The sequence below is a fragment of the Ahaetulla prasina genome, chromosome 4, assembly GCF_028640845.1.
Source record: "Ahaetulla prasina isolate Xishuangbanna chromosome 4, ASM2864084v1, whole genome shotgun sequence".
In the NCBI taxonomy this organism is placed as follows: Eukaryota; Metazoa; Chordata; class Lepidosauria; order Squamata; family Colubridae; genus Ahaetulla; species Ahaetulla prasina.
The window spans coordinates 147,698,998-147,712,633 of NC_080542.1; the positions used below are offsets into that span (position 1 = coordinate 147,698,998).

At 46.9% G+C, this 13,636-nt stretch overlaps 1 protein-coding gene across 1 annotated transcript in view; it reads left to right on the top strand.

Moving 5' to 3' along the window:
• The first annotated feature begins 1,941 nt into the window (after positions 1 to 1,941).
• The window catches only part of NBEAL2 (neurobeachin like 2), a 161,784-nt gene continuing 150,089 nt past the window's right edge, over positions 1,942 to 13,636 (top strand). The window contains exon 1 of the mRNA XM_058180000.1: positions 1,942 to 2,136. Coding sequence (XP_058035983.1) covers positions 2,086 to 2,136 — 51 coding nt within the window. The 5' untranslated portion in view covers positions 1,942 to 2,085. The remainder of the gene's footprint in view (positions 2,137 to 13,636) is intronic.

Genomic DNA, 13,636 nt, shown 5'->3' on the forward strand with positions numbered 1-13,636 from the left:
CCTGTGATGTGCATTCATTCACCTAGCCAAGAAGGCAGCTCAGCAGAGACACCGTCTCTTCGATCGCATGGATGGAGAAAGTGGGATACGCACCCTAACCCTAACCTTAAAAGATTAATGGCTATGTTTGCAAACTTTGAAACTTAGTATTATTTCCCTAAAGGGAGCCCCTGTCTTCCTAACCCAAACCTGCACCCCTGGGTAATTGCATTCACACAACCGGTGGAACTTGGAAGATGGATCTCTTTGCACAACGCTCTATGCCTTTCTGTCCTGGGGGTCTCCTAGCCAGAGAGGGGCAACAAAGACAGCTGAGCCAGAGCGGGGCATCTCCCATCCCCTCTCATAGGTTTGTGGAATGGACAATGGGTCTTGTGAATTTCCCTTGGAGAGGACAGTTGTGTGAACAAAGTGGGGTCCAGCAGGGGTTAACCCCCTAACCCTTCAAAGATTAATGGCTGCATTTCCAAGCCTGAAACCCTGCCAGGTGCTGCTGAGAATTCAGGGTCCTTCCTACCAGCATCCCTTCCTAGTTGCATTCACACAACAAATGGGACCCAGAGCATGCATCCTTTCCCACAATGCCCTGCGCCCTTAACCCTTAAATGATTAATGACCGCAGACGCAACTTGGTGAAGACGAAGGTTGGTTTTATGGCTGGGATCTCAGCAGGAGAAACCACGTCAAATTTGAGGCCATCTCGCAAGGAGAAAGCTAAGCAGGATGGGGGGGGGAGGTTGGTCTAGATCAGGGGTCTCCAACCTTGGCCACTTTAAGCCTGGCGGACTTCAACTCCCAGAATGCCCCAGCCAGCTTGCAAGCCTGAATGCAAGCCTGAAATCTTACAGTATTTCAATAAAGGGGGTCCCACTCCTCCTAGCCCAAACTTGCATACACACGCACACCTAGAGAGAGTTGCATTCACACAACAGATGGAACCCGGGAGAGGCTATTTACACAACACTCCCCCCGTGTCCCTAACCCTTAAACAACAAATCGCCATGTTTGCAAGCCCAAAACATTAACAGTATTACAATAATGGGAATGGGTCTCCTCTTAGCCGCGAACCTGCAGCCTTGGAGAGCTGCATTCACACAACAAGCAGGACCTGAAAGGTTAATCTAACCCTAAAATGGTTAAAGATTGCATTTGCAAGCCTGAAACCTGACAGTATTTCCATAATGGGGGTTTCTTTGTCCTCCTAGCCCAAACCTAAATAGAATAGAATAGAATAGAATAGAATAGAATAGAATAGAATAGAATAGAATAGAATAGAATAGAATAGAATTTTTTTATTGGCCAAGTGTGATTGGACACACAAGGAATTTGTCTTGGTGCACACGCTCTCAGTGTACATAAAAGAAAACATCGAGGGAGTTGCATTCACACAACGTGGAGTCCCGGAAGATTCATCCTTTCACACAAGGCCTCTTAAACAATCGGCATTTGCAAGCTTGGAATATGACAGTATTTGGATAATGCGAGCCCCTCCTCATGGCCGCACCCCTGGAGAGCTACATTCACACAACAAGTGAAACCCGGAAGATTCATCCTTTCACACAACACCTTGTGCGCCTCTAAAAGCCCTAAAAAAACAAAACAAAGCCACACTGCAACATTTCCATAAACGGGGATACCTTTCTTCCCAGCCTCCTCCTAACCCCAAACCCGCACCCCGGATCATTGCATTCCCACAACAGGTGGAACCCGGAAGGCGCCTCCCTTCGCGCACAACGCCCGGCGCCTTCTCGTCACGCGTCTTCCCGGGGAAACAAAGGCACCTGCGCGCGAGGCAACCTCCCCGGCAGAGGAGGGTCGTGCGAACGCGGGCGGAGCAGCGGGTTTGCCGAGGGGCGCACCTGCGCTCCGCCCGCTGCGCCTCCCCGGAGCCCGGCCGGGCTGCGAATCAGGCGGCGGCGGAGGAGGAGCGAGCGAGGCTGGGCAGCAGCCCCGGAGCGCAGCGCAGCTCAGCCCGAATCGGGAGCCGTCCGTGGCATGGCGAAGGAAGGGCAGCCGGCAGCGCTGCCTGGCCGCGGTTAGAGCGATCGAGCGCGGCCGATCCTTGCGGGGAGAGCGCGGTCCGCGATGGCTTCCAAGGAGCGGCTGTACGAGCTGTGGATGCTCTACTTCGCCAAGGTGAGCCCGGCTCTCGGCCTCGCCTCACCTGCTGCAGCCTCACCTGCGGAGGGGTTGGGATTGGGGAGGGGGCCGTGGGGGGCAGGGAGGGAGTTGGTCTGACACGCGGGGTTGGAAGGGGATCGTGGGAAGGGAGTCCGGTGGGGGAGACGGAGGGAGGGAGGGCGCGCCTCTGCGGTTGCTTGGATCGGGAGGGGTGGGGTGGGGTGGGGGGGTTGCCTTACTTGGTGCTGGGTTTTCTTCCTCCTTCCTCTTCCCCTTCCTCCCTTTCTTCCTCCTCCCTTCTTCCTTTTCTTCCTCCTTCCATCTCTTCCAGTTCCTCCTTCTCTGCCTCCTCTTCCTCCACTTCTTCCTCTTTCTCCTTCCCCTTCCCTCTTCTTTCTCCCCTTCCTCCTCTTCCTCCTTCATTTCCTCCTTCTTCCCCTTCCTCCTCCTCTTCCTCCTCCCCTCCCTCTTCCTCTTCATCCTTCTCCTCTTCCATTCTACTCCCTCTTCCCCATTCTCCTCTGCCTCCACTTCCTCCTTCTTTTCCTCCTTCTTCTCCTCCTCCCACTTCTCTTCACCTTCCTCCTCTTTCTCCTTCCCCTTCCCTCTTCTTTCTCCTCTTCCTCCTTCTTTTCCTCCTTCTTCTCCTTCCCCTTCCTCCTCCTCTTCCTACTCCCCTCCCTCTTCCTCCTTCTCCTCTTCCATTCTACTCCTCTTCCATTCTCCTCTTCCTCCACTTCCTCCTTCTTTTCCTCCTTCTTCTCCTCCTCCTTCTCTTCACCTTCCTCCTCTTTTCCTTCCCTTCCTCTTCTTTCTCCTCTTCCTCCTTCTTTCCTCCTTCTTCTCCTTCCTCTTCCCTTCCTCCCTCCTCCCTCCCTCTTCCTCCTTCTCTTCCTCCTTCTCCTCCTCCTCTTCCCCATTCTCCTCTGCCTCCCTCCTTCTTTTCCTCCTCCTTCTCCTCCTCCCACTTCTCTTCACCTTCCTCCTCTTTCCCCTTCCCCTTCCCTCTTCTTTCTCCCCTGCCTCCTCTTCCTCCTTCATTTCCTTCTTCTTCTCCTTCTCCTTCCTCTTCCCCTTCCTCCTTCTCTTCCTCCTCCCCTCCCTCTTCCTCCTTCTCCTCTTCCATTCTACTCCCTCTTCCCCATTCTCCTCTGCCTCCACTTCCTCCTTCTTTTCCTCCTTCTTCTCCTCCTCCTCTTTTCTTCACCTTCCTCCTCTTTCTTCTTCCCCTTCCCTCTTCTTTCTCCCCTGCCTCCTCTTCCTCCTTCATTTCCTCCTTCTCCTTCCTCTTCCCCTTCCTCCTCCTCTTCTTCCTCCCCCTCCTCTCCCTCACCTTCTCCTCCTCTTTTCCTCTTCACCTCCTTCTTCCCTCTGCCTCCCCCTCCTCCTGGGAGTATCAGTTACTTGTCTATTCTAAGGGGGGGAAATAGGTATTTCTTATAACTTTGCCCGGCACACCTGTCCAGGTGAGCTGTGCATCCTCTTCCACCTCTTCCATCTGCCCAGCCTTGCTCTCTGGGGTCCCTCTTGCCTCCCTCCCGTCCTGTCTGCATCCTTTCCTCCCTCAACAGGTGGCCCAGAGCCTCCCCTTCCTGTCAGGCTGAGGATGAGGAGCTTTGTAGTCCTTTCCAAGCCCCTTCCTGGGATACAGGTCATCTTCTCTTCTTCTCCTTCCCTCCCTTTCTCCCCCTCCTCCAGTCACTTGACATTGGGGGGGAGGGTCTCTTAACGTGACCCCTTTCTCCTAAACACCCAAAAACAACCCTGTAAGGTAGGCTGGGCCTTCTCCGAATCACATTTTTGCATTTCCAAAGGAGAGCTTCAATTGAAACCAGGGCTTCCTGCTGTGATACCCCTGTACCTCTCTGCTCACCCCCTTCCCTTCTGGGGTCCTGGGAAACACCCCCCCCATCTCCTCCCCCCTTTGCTTTTTCCCCACCCTTAAAAAAAAAACTTTTGATATTCTTCCCTGTCTTCTCCGCCTCCTTTAATCTCCTCTTTTCTCTTAATTCCCTTCCTCCGTCATTGCCAGACCGCAGGCAGCTGTAAACCCTGATAAATATCTAATAAATAATAAACACAGATTGTTCTTCCCTCCGTCCATCCTCACAATCGCCTGCAAGCCTTTACACTTGAGCTGATCAAAACCTTTTCCTTGCTTTGGGGCCTGGATTCAAAATTCCCATTCTTCCCCAGGGTGGCTGGGGACGATGGGGTCTGTCTTCTCGTCCTTCCCTCTCCTCTTGCAAGGTCTCTCTCCCCCCTCCCCATCAGCCCCCCCCTCCTTGGTTCAGAAAATGGAAGGAGGAGGGTACGGCTCTCCCCAACACGTCAAGGGCCCAGGGTTGGAGTAGAGGACCTCTAGGGTCCCTTCCGGACCTTTGATGCTATGCTATTCTATTAAAAGGGAATGAAATGAGTTTTTTTGGGGTGGGTTGAAATATCCTGGCTACATCTTGGGCCTGTCCTTCCCCTCCTTCTTAAAAATCCTTTCCTTATTTCCCTCCCCTCTGCTTTCTTTCCTGGCAAAAAAATAAAAAATAAAAATGAAGGAATAAAGGGAGGAATCCTGTCTTGTGTTGACAATCGCATCATTATTGTGTCTTCCGCACTTCCCACCTTGTCTTTTCATGTGAGTTTGTTAGTTGGAGTGGAGGGGGGGGGGCTAGAAACTACATTTGGCCGGAGGCTGAGACCAAAAGCTGAAAATGGAAGGGCGAGGAGAAAAAAAACTCATGATTTTTGGAGCCTCATCTGGGTCTACCTGGTGCTGGGGTTTTGGGGTTGGGGGTAAGTGGTAAAAATGAGCATGGTGTGGATTTTCTCTTTGTTTTTTTCCCCTCCAGAGCAGGGGTCTCCAACCTTGGCCACTTTAAGCCTGGCGGACTTCAACTCCCAGAATCCCCCAGCCAGCAAAGCTGGCTGGGGAATTCTGGGAGTTGAATTCCGCCAGGCTTAAAGTGGCCAAGGTTGGAGACCCCTGCTCCAGAGCAAAGGGGCAGGAGGTCTTGGCTACACCCAGAAAACCTGTATATAATATACTGAATTTTTGAACCTGAATGTGTGCTGATTGTGAAGGAAATGAGGGCGGGTATTTTTTTATTTTATTTTTTTGATGACCTTCAACTGACTTCCGTGATTTCAGGATATTTACAGTTTGTTTTGCAAATGAAAGAGAGCTAGCTGGGTGCCTTTCTTCTCCTTTTCTCTCTCTCCTAGTGGTGGGATTCAGCCAGTTCGGGAGAACCGGTTGTTAGCTTTCTGAGCAGTTTGGCAAACTGGTTGTTGCAAGTAATCATTAGGGCAGAGAACCGGTTGTTAAATTTACTTGAATCCCACCACTGCTCTCTCCCCCTTTCTCACTGTCAATTCCTTTTTTCCTTCCTTCCTTCCTCTCTCTCTCTCTGTCTCTCCTCTCTCACTTTTTTCCTTTCTTTCTCTGTCTTTTTCTTTTCTCTCCTTTTCTCTTTCTCTCTCTGCCATTCCTTTCTCCCTCTCTCCCCAGAAGATATTCCTTCCTCTCTTTCTCTCACTTTCACTTTTTTCTTCCTATCTCCGTCACTCTGCCTCTCTCTTTTCCTCTCTCTCCTCTCTTTCTTTCTCCTTTTATTTTCCTTTTTCTTTGAATCTTTTCTTTCCTTCCTTCTTTCTTTGTTTCTTTTTCTCTTTTCCTCTCTCCTCTTTCTTTCTCCTTTTCTTTTCTTTTCTTTCTGTCTCTGAATCTTTTCTTTCTTTCCTTCCTTCCTTCCTTCTTTCTGTCTTTCTTTCTTTTTCTCTTTTCCTCTCTCCTCTCTCTTTCTTTCTCCTTTTATTTTCTTTTTCTTTGAATCTTTTCTTTCCTTCTTTCTTTTCTTTCTCTTTTCCTCCTCTTTCTTTCTGTCTCCTTTTACTTTCTTTTCTTTGAATCTTTTCTTTTCTTTCTTTCTTTCTTTTCTCTTTCTCTTTTCCTCTCTCTTCTTTCTTTCTCCTTTTATTTTATTTTCTTTCTTTCTCTGAATCTTTTCTTTCTTTCCTTCCTTCTTCCTTTTTCTCTTTTCCTCTCTTGTCTTTTTCTCCTTTTATTTTCCTTCCTTCCTTCCTTCCTACACCCTCTCTCATTTTTTTCTGTTTCCCTTCCTCCCTCTTTCTCTCTCTCTCTCTCTCTCCAGAGATAAAGAGCTGGGTCAATTCTCTTTTTTCCCCTTTTCCTCCTTCCTGCAAAATCCTTTGAAAGGTGGGGGGGGGTTGACGCCTCCACCAATGAATTCCCTAGCTCCTTCTCTCCCCCTCCCTCCCCAGCCTGTGTGGCAGCCTCTCCAATCCCCTCTCCCAGTTCTTGTTTGCCAAAGGATGCAAAAAGAAACAGAGGTTGAGCCGTGTTTGCAAGAACCTTTTCCAAAATCACACCAGGTTGGACAGTACAATGGGGGAGACAACCCCACCTCTCAAAAAATAAAGAACCGCAGCTTTGAGGGGAAAAGATTTGGGTTGGAAATCTTGCACAAAGTGCAGTTTTATGAAGGAATTTTGTGTTGCTGTTGTTTTTAATTGAGCAGGATCTTTGCAAGAAGACCCATTTTGTCATCTTCACATGTCGGCTGTTTGGGGCAGTGCGGTTCGCCTCGGCCTGCCTTCCTGGCACTGTTGCTCTCCTGAGGCTGTGGCCCATGGGGGTTGTAGTCCGAGGGACCTCAAGGTTTCCAGGGCAAGGGAGGTGGCCAGAGATAAGGCCAATGAATTTGTTGAAACTGAAGCTTCAAACGCAGCTGAGCTGAAGTGGGAGAAAGGAACAAACTGCCAAATGGTTTGGTTGTTTTGGCTGGGTCTGTGTGGGCTCGTGTGGGAGGCAGCTGATTTGGTTTATTCCTTTTATCTTATTTCTTTAATGCTTAAATTGGACAGCCATGCCCTGTGACTCTTCGCCCGCTCACTTGCGTATGAGTAATAACACTGTTGGGTGACATAAGAATAACGAATAAGAATAATAATATCAAATTGTCTGGCCAAAGAACCCTGTTTGAAAACAGGGGTAAATTCTAAATAAAGGAGAAAGGAAAGGAGGAAAGGATAGAAATAGGGAAGGAAGGAGAGGGAAGAAGAAAAAGTGGGAGCTAAGAGAAAAAAGCAAGGAGGAAGAGAAAGTAAGAAGGAGGGAAGGAAGGAGAAAAAAAGGAGGGAAGGAGCAAAAGAGAAAGAAGAAAGGAACGAGCAGAAGGGAGGACAGGAGGGAAGGAAGGAGAAAAAAGAAGCAAGGAAGAAGAGAAAGAAGAGAAGGAATGAGGGAAGGAAGGGAAGGGAAGGAGGGAGGAGAAGGAAATGAGAAAAAACAAGGAGAAAAAGGAGAAAAGGAAGGAAAGAAAAGGAAGGAAGAAAAAGAGAAGGGGGAAAAGGAGAGTGAAAGGAAGGAGAGAGAAGGAAGGAAGGAGAAAAGGAAGGGAGGGAGGAAGGAAGGAAGGGAGGGAGGGAGGGAGGGAGGGATGGTTCATGCCTATAGAAATTAATGACTTCACCACTGTGGAGCCTCCTAGGAACAGAGATTATCCTTACTTAGCCTTTACAAATAGGTGGCTACTTCACTCTGATCCATATCAGGGTGACCCAGTGCCCTTTCCAAAGGGCAGGGGATACTACAGTTCCAAACTTCTGGGAAACATTTAGCTTTCCCCATTTAGAGAACACTCAGTGTTTCGAGATGGGTCCATCCGGGTGGTCTCTTCACCTTGATTGGTCTTCAAGCTTTTTGATGGGTGGGACACCATGATTAAAAAAGGAGGGCTGAGTCCTCGCTGTTTGTGGAAGGACAGATGAGGAACTTGGTCTAACAGAAGAACAGAATTGGAAGGTACCCCTGGAGGTCATCTACTCCAACCCCCTTGCTCGAGTAGAACATGTTTACAGAATCATGGAATGACAGAACTGGGAGGGATCTTGGAGATAACATAATAACAGAGTTGGAAGGGACCTTGGAGGTCTTCTAGTCCAACCCCCTGCCCAGGCAGGAAACCCTACACCATCTCAGACAAATGGTTATCCAACATTTTCTTCAAAATTTCCAGTGTTGGAACATTCACAACTTCTTCAGGCAAGTTGTTCCACTTATTGATTGTTCTAACTGTCAGGAAATTTCTCCTTAGTTCTAAGTTGCTTCTCTCCTTGATTAGTTTCCACCCATTGCTTCTTGTTCTACCCTCAGGTGCTTTGGAGAAGAGCTTGACTCCCTCTTCTTTGTGGCAGCCTCTGAGATATTGGAAGAATGCTATCATATCTCCCCTAGTCCTTCTTTTCTCCAGACCAGCCATACCCAGTTCCTGCAACTGTTCTTCATATGTTTGTTTGTTTATTTATTTATTTATTTATTTATTTATTTATTTATTTATTTATTTATTTATTTCGATTTTTATACCGCCCTTCTCCCGAAGGACTCAGGGCGGTGTACAGCCAAGTAAAAATACTATATAAACATTAAAAGAAATTAAAAAACATATTATAGTGTGGCCGAAATATTAAAACAATTTAAAATCTTAAAATATAAATAACCCCAATAAAATTTCAATCCAGTCCCGCTTGAATAAATAGGTGCGTTTTCAGCTCACGGCGAAAAGTCCGAAGATCAGGCACTTGATGTAAACCAGGGGGAAGTTCGTTCCAAAGCGTAGGAGCCCCCACAGAGAAGGCCCTTCCCCTGGGGGCCGCCAGCCGACATTGCTTGGCGGACGGCACCCTGAGAAGTCCCTCTCTGTGTGAGTGTACGGGTTGGTGGGAGACATAAGGTAACAGCAGGCGGTCCCGTAAGTACCCGGGCCCTAAGCCATGGAGCGCTTTAAAGATGGTAACCAAAATCTTGAAGCGCACCCGAAAAACCACAGGAAGCCAGTGCAAACTGCCCAGGATTGGTGTTACATGGGAGCAACGAGTTGCTCCCACTATTACCCGTGCAGCTGCATTGTTTTAGTCTCCAGTCCCCTCATCATCTTTGTTGCTCTTCTCTGCACTCTTTCTAGAGTCTCAACATCTTTTTGTACATCGTGGCGACCAAAACTGGATGCAATATTCCAACTGTGGCCTTACCAAGGCATTATAAAGTGGTATTAACACTTCGGTGATCTTGATTAATATATATATATATTAGATCTTTTAGTCCAACCCCCTGCTCATACAGGAGACCTAGATCATTCGGGACAAATGGCTGTCCCATCTCTTCTTAAAATCCTCAAGTGATGGAGCATCTATAACTTGGCGAGGACCTTGGTTGATCTCCAACAGCTTAGAAGGGTTCCATTCAGGGGTGAAATGCTCCCTGTTCGGACCAGATCGGCTGATCCAGTAGCAATGGTGGCAAGTGGTTCAGAGAACCAGTAGCAAAAATCTCTTCCCCCCCCCCATGCCCAGCTGATCCATGTCAGAGCCTTTTTTTTTTTTTACTTTTAAAAGCAATTTTTTTTACAACCTACTCGGCTGAATAGGTTGCAAAAAAATGCTTTTAAAAAGTTTTTAAAAAGGCTGTGACGATCCCAGCTGAGTCGCACGATCATCAGAGCCTTTTTTTTTTTTTTTTTGCTTTTAAAAGCAATTTTTTCCTACCTCCTCTTCGGCCGAATAGGTTGTAAAAAAAAATGCTTTTAAAAGGCTCTCAGGATCGCAGCTGAGCCTCGCAATCGTCAGAAGCTTTTTGTTTTTTTACTTCTAAAAGCATTTTTTATAACCTCTTTGGCCGAATAGGTTGTAAAAAAAATGCTTTTAAAAGTAAAAAAAAAAAAAAAAGATCGCGTGCCACAGCTGATCGTACGCAGCATACATGCACAGCCAGAGAACCCGTAGTAAACCGGTTCAAATTTCCCCACTGGTTCAATTTCATTAGATCTTAGGTAGTTGGGCATAAAAAATAAGTCCACAATAAGAAAAACTGAACCAAACCTTCTCAATACAGGTAGTCCTCATATTAGCGCCCCTATTGTGGTTGTTCAGTGAGGACCAGCTGTGTAACTCCGCATCATTTAATCTTAACTACGGATGGTCCTCAAATTATGAGAACAGTGGAGCCCGGAATTTCTGTTGCTAAGTGAGACAGTTGTTAAGGGAGTTTTGTCCCATTTTATGACCTTTCTTGGCGCAGTTATTAAGTGAATCCCTGCAGTTGTTAAGTGAGTCACACGGTCGTTAAGTGAATCTGGCTTCCCTGTTGACTTAGCTTGTCAGAAGGTCACAAAAGGGGATCACGCGACTGTCATAAATATGAATAGAATAGAATAGAATAACAGTTTTAAAAGGGACCTTGGAGGCCTTCTAGTCCAACCCCCTGCTTAGGCAGGAAACCTTACACCACTTCAGACAAATGGCTATCCAACATCTTCTTAAAAATTTCCATGAGTCTGTTGCCAAGCGTCCGAATTTTGATCACATGACCTTGGGCAAGCTGCAACGGTCATAAGTGTGAAAAACGGTCATAAGATCCTTTTTTCAGTACTTTTGCAACTTCAAATGGACACTAAATGAATTACTGTAAATCAAGGAGTACCTGTATTTTGGGAGTCTTAACCTGCAGGCTGGTTTGTCTCATTTTATTTATTTAAAATATTTATATAACCTGCCTCGTCTTTCAATGAACTCTGGGTGTTACCCAATCAAAAAATAAAAGACATAGATAATCAGATTAAACCGCTAAGACTCTACCGATGAAAACATTAAAAACAAAGAGTCAGTTGCCAAGCATCTGAATTTTGATTATCTGGCCAATGGGGACGATGCAACGGTCATAAGCGTGAAAAATGCTCATGTAGTCACTTTTTTAGTGCCATTGTAACCTTGAATGGTCACTAAACGGATGGATGTAACTTGAGGAGCCCCAATTCTCTCTCTGCTGTGGAGTGGAATGGAGGCTGCAGTTCAGGTAACTTTATTGATTTTTTTTTTTAAAATACAAAGTTAAAAGAGAAACAGAGAAACAGACATGAAAAACGAAAAAGGGAAAAAGTGAAACTGCAAAAAAAGGAAGAGGAAAAGAAAGAATGAGAAATAGAGAAAGAACTACTTCCGACTTTCTTTGCGGCTGATTGAAGCAAAAAATGCACCAGACTCTTAGTTAAAATTAATATATGTCTACATTATTTCCATAATCTCAAAAATTCTGTTTATCTTTGACTGGAGAACAACCAGCCTGGATCCTTAGAGATGGTTAACTGGTTTGGCAATGGACTTTATTCCAGAGCTAACGAGAATTCTGGGAATTGAAGTCCCTCCCTCTTAAAGCTTGCAGGCTGGGGGATTCTGGGAATTGAAGTCTATCCCTCTTAAAGCATGAAGGCTGGGGGATTCTGGGAGTTGGAATCCCTCCCTCTTAAAGCTTGCAGGCTGGGGGATTCTGGGAATTGAAGTCTATCCATCTTAAAGCATGCAAGCTGGGGAATTCTGGGAGTTGAAGTCCCTCCCTCTTAAAGCTTGCAGGCTGGGGGATTCTGGGAATTGAAGTCTATCCCTCTTAAAGCATGAAGGCTGGGGGATTCTGGGAGTTGAAGTCCCTCCCTCTTAAAGCTTGCAGGCTGGGGAATTCTGGGAATTGAAGTCTATCCCTCTTAAAGCATGAAGGCTGGGGGATTCTGGGAGTTGGAATCCCTCCCTCTTAAAGCTTGCAGGCTGGGGGATTCTGGGAATTGAAGTCTATCCATCTTAAAGCATGCAAGCTGGGGAATTCTGGGAGTTGAAGTCCCTCCCTCTTAAAGCTTGCAGGCTGGGGGATTCTGGGAATTGAAGTCTATCCCTCTTAAAGCATGAAGGCTGGGGGATTCTGGGAGTTGAAGTCCCTCCCTCTTAAAGCTTGCAGGCTGGGGAATTCTGGGAATTGAAGTCTATCCCTCTTAAAGCATGAAGGCTGGGGGATTCTGGGAGTTGAAGTCCCTCCCTCTTAAAGCTTGCAGGCTGGGGGATTGTGGGAATTGAAGTCTATCCCTCTTAAAGCATGAAGGCTGGGGGATTCTGGGAGTTGGAATCCCTCCCTCTTAAAGCTTGCAGGCTGGGGGATTCTGGAAATTGAAGTCTATCCATCTTAAAGCATGCAAGCTGGGGGATTCTGGGAGTTGAAGTCCCTCCCTCTTAAAGCTTGCAGGCTGGGGGAGTCTGGGAATTGAAATCTATCCATCTTAAAGCATGCAAGCTGGGGAATTCTGGGAGTTGAAGTCCCTCCCTCTTAAAGCTTGCAGGCTGGAGAATTCTGGGAATTGAAATCTATCCATCTTAAAGCATGCCGGCAGGGGAATTCCGGGAGCTGAAGACCATGCATCCTTCTAGCAAATGGCAATTACAAAATATTTTCCCCCCCCACAAAAAATTGACTCTCTCCGCCTTGTCTAGCAAATGGTTGCAACCACTTGCAAACGCTGTGTATTTTTTGCAGCCATTCTCCAGCATCGGTGTTTGTTGGATTCACCCTCCCCCCCCCTTCATTCTTTTGGCCAGTAGCCCTGCTCTTGGGCAAAATTTATCTTTACAACAAGATCTTTGTTTTCTCCTGTACCGGAAAAAAAAAACTGGTGGAGAAAACAGGCCACCAGGAACGGAGTGAAAAAATTGTTCTTTTTGCCATTTTCACTGCAGCAAGTCTCAGCATACTAATCTAGTTAATTAAGTTGTTGCTGGTTTGTTTGTTTTTTTAAGAAGACGTCACGTGCATGAAGGGGAAATCTTGTTTTATTTTTAAGGAGAAAGGTGTAAAGCTTTGCGTGCAAACCAGCCCTTGTCTCCATCGATTTCCTGCTTGCATTTTGCACAGAGGAAGAAGCTGCTCGCAACAATAACAACACCTGCCTGACTTTCGCTTGGGCCCCGAAAGATTTTCAATGGCTTTGAGGCCACAGTGGGTTTTTGCAAGGAGCCAAAATCAGAGGTCAGGGCTGAGCTTTGCAATACGTTTAGCTGCTTCTGCAGGTGGTCCTCGACTTATCACCACTGTCATTAGCCCGACATTTCCACTGCTAAGAGAGCCGGTTGTTAAGCGAGCCGCACCCCGTTTTATTACCTTTTTGCCACAGTTGTCAAGCAATTCGCTGCGGGCGTTAAGTGAATCATGCGGTTGTTAAGCAAATCTGGCTTCCAAGCCAGTCGGGAAAGTCGCAAAATGCTACAACCGTCATAAGTACATGCCTGTTGCCAAGCACCTGAATTTTGAGATATTGTGGCTATGAGGCTGCTGCAACAGTCATAGGTGTGAGGACTGGTCGTAACTTCCTTTCTTTCTGAGTTTTTGTAGCTTCGAAGAGTTATAGAATGAAAGGTCGTAATTCGAGGACTATCGGATAATCTATTTTGGAGAGCGGCAGGCAAGAGAGAGCTAATCTTGCTTTTCTGTACAATGGTGGTGACTGCCGTTACTCCTCGACTTACGACCGCAATGGAGCCCAGAATTTCTTAAGTGAGTTTTGACCCACTGTACGACCTTCCTTGCCACTGTTTTTAAGTGAGTCACTGCGGTCGTTAGGTTAGAAACACAGTTGTTAAGTGAACCTGGCTTCCCTACCAACTTTGCTTGTCGGACGGTCGCAAAAGG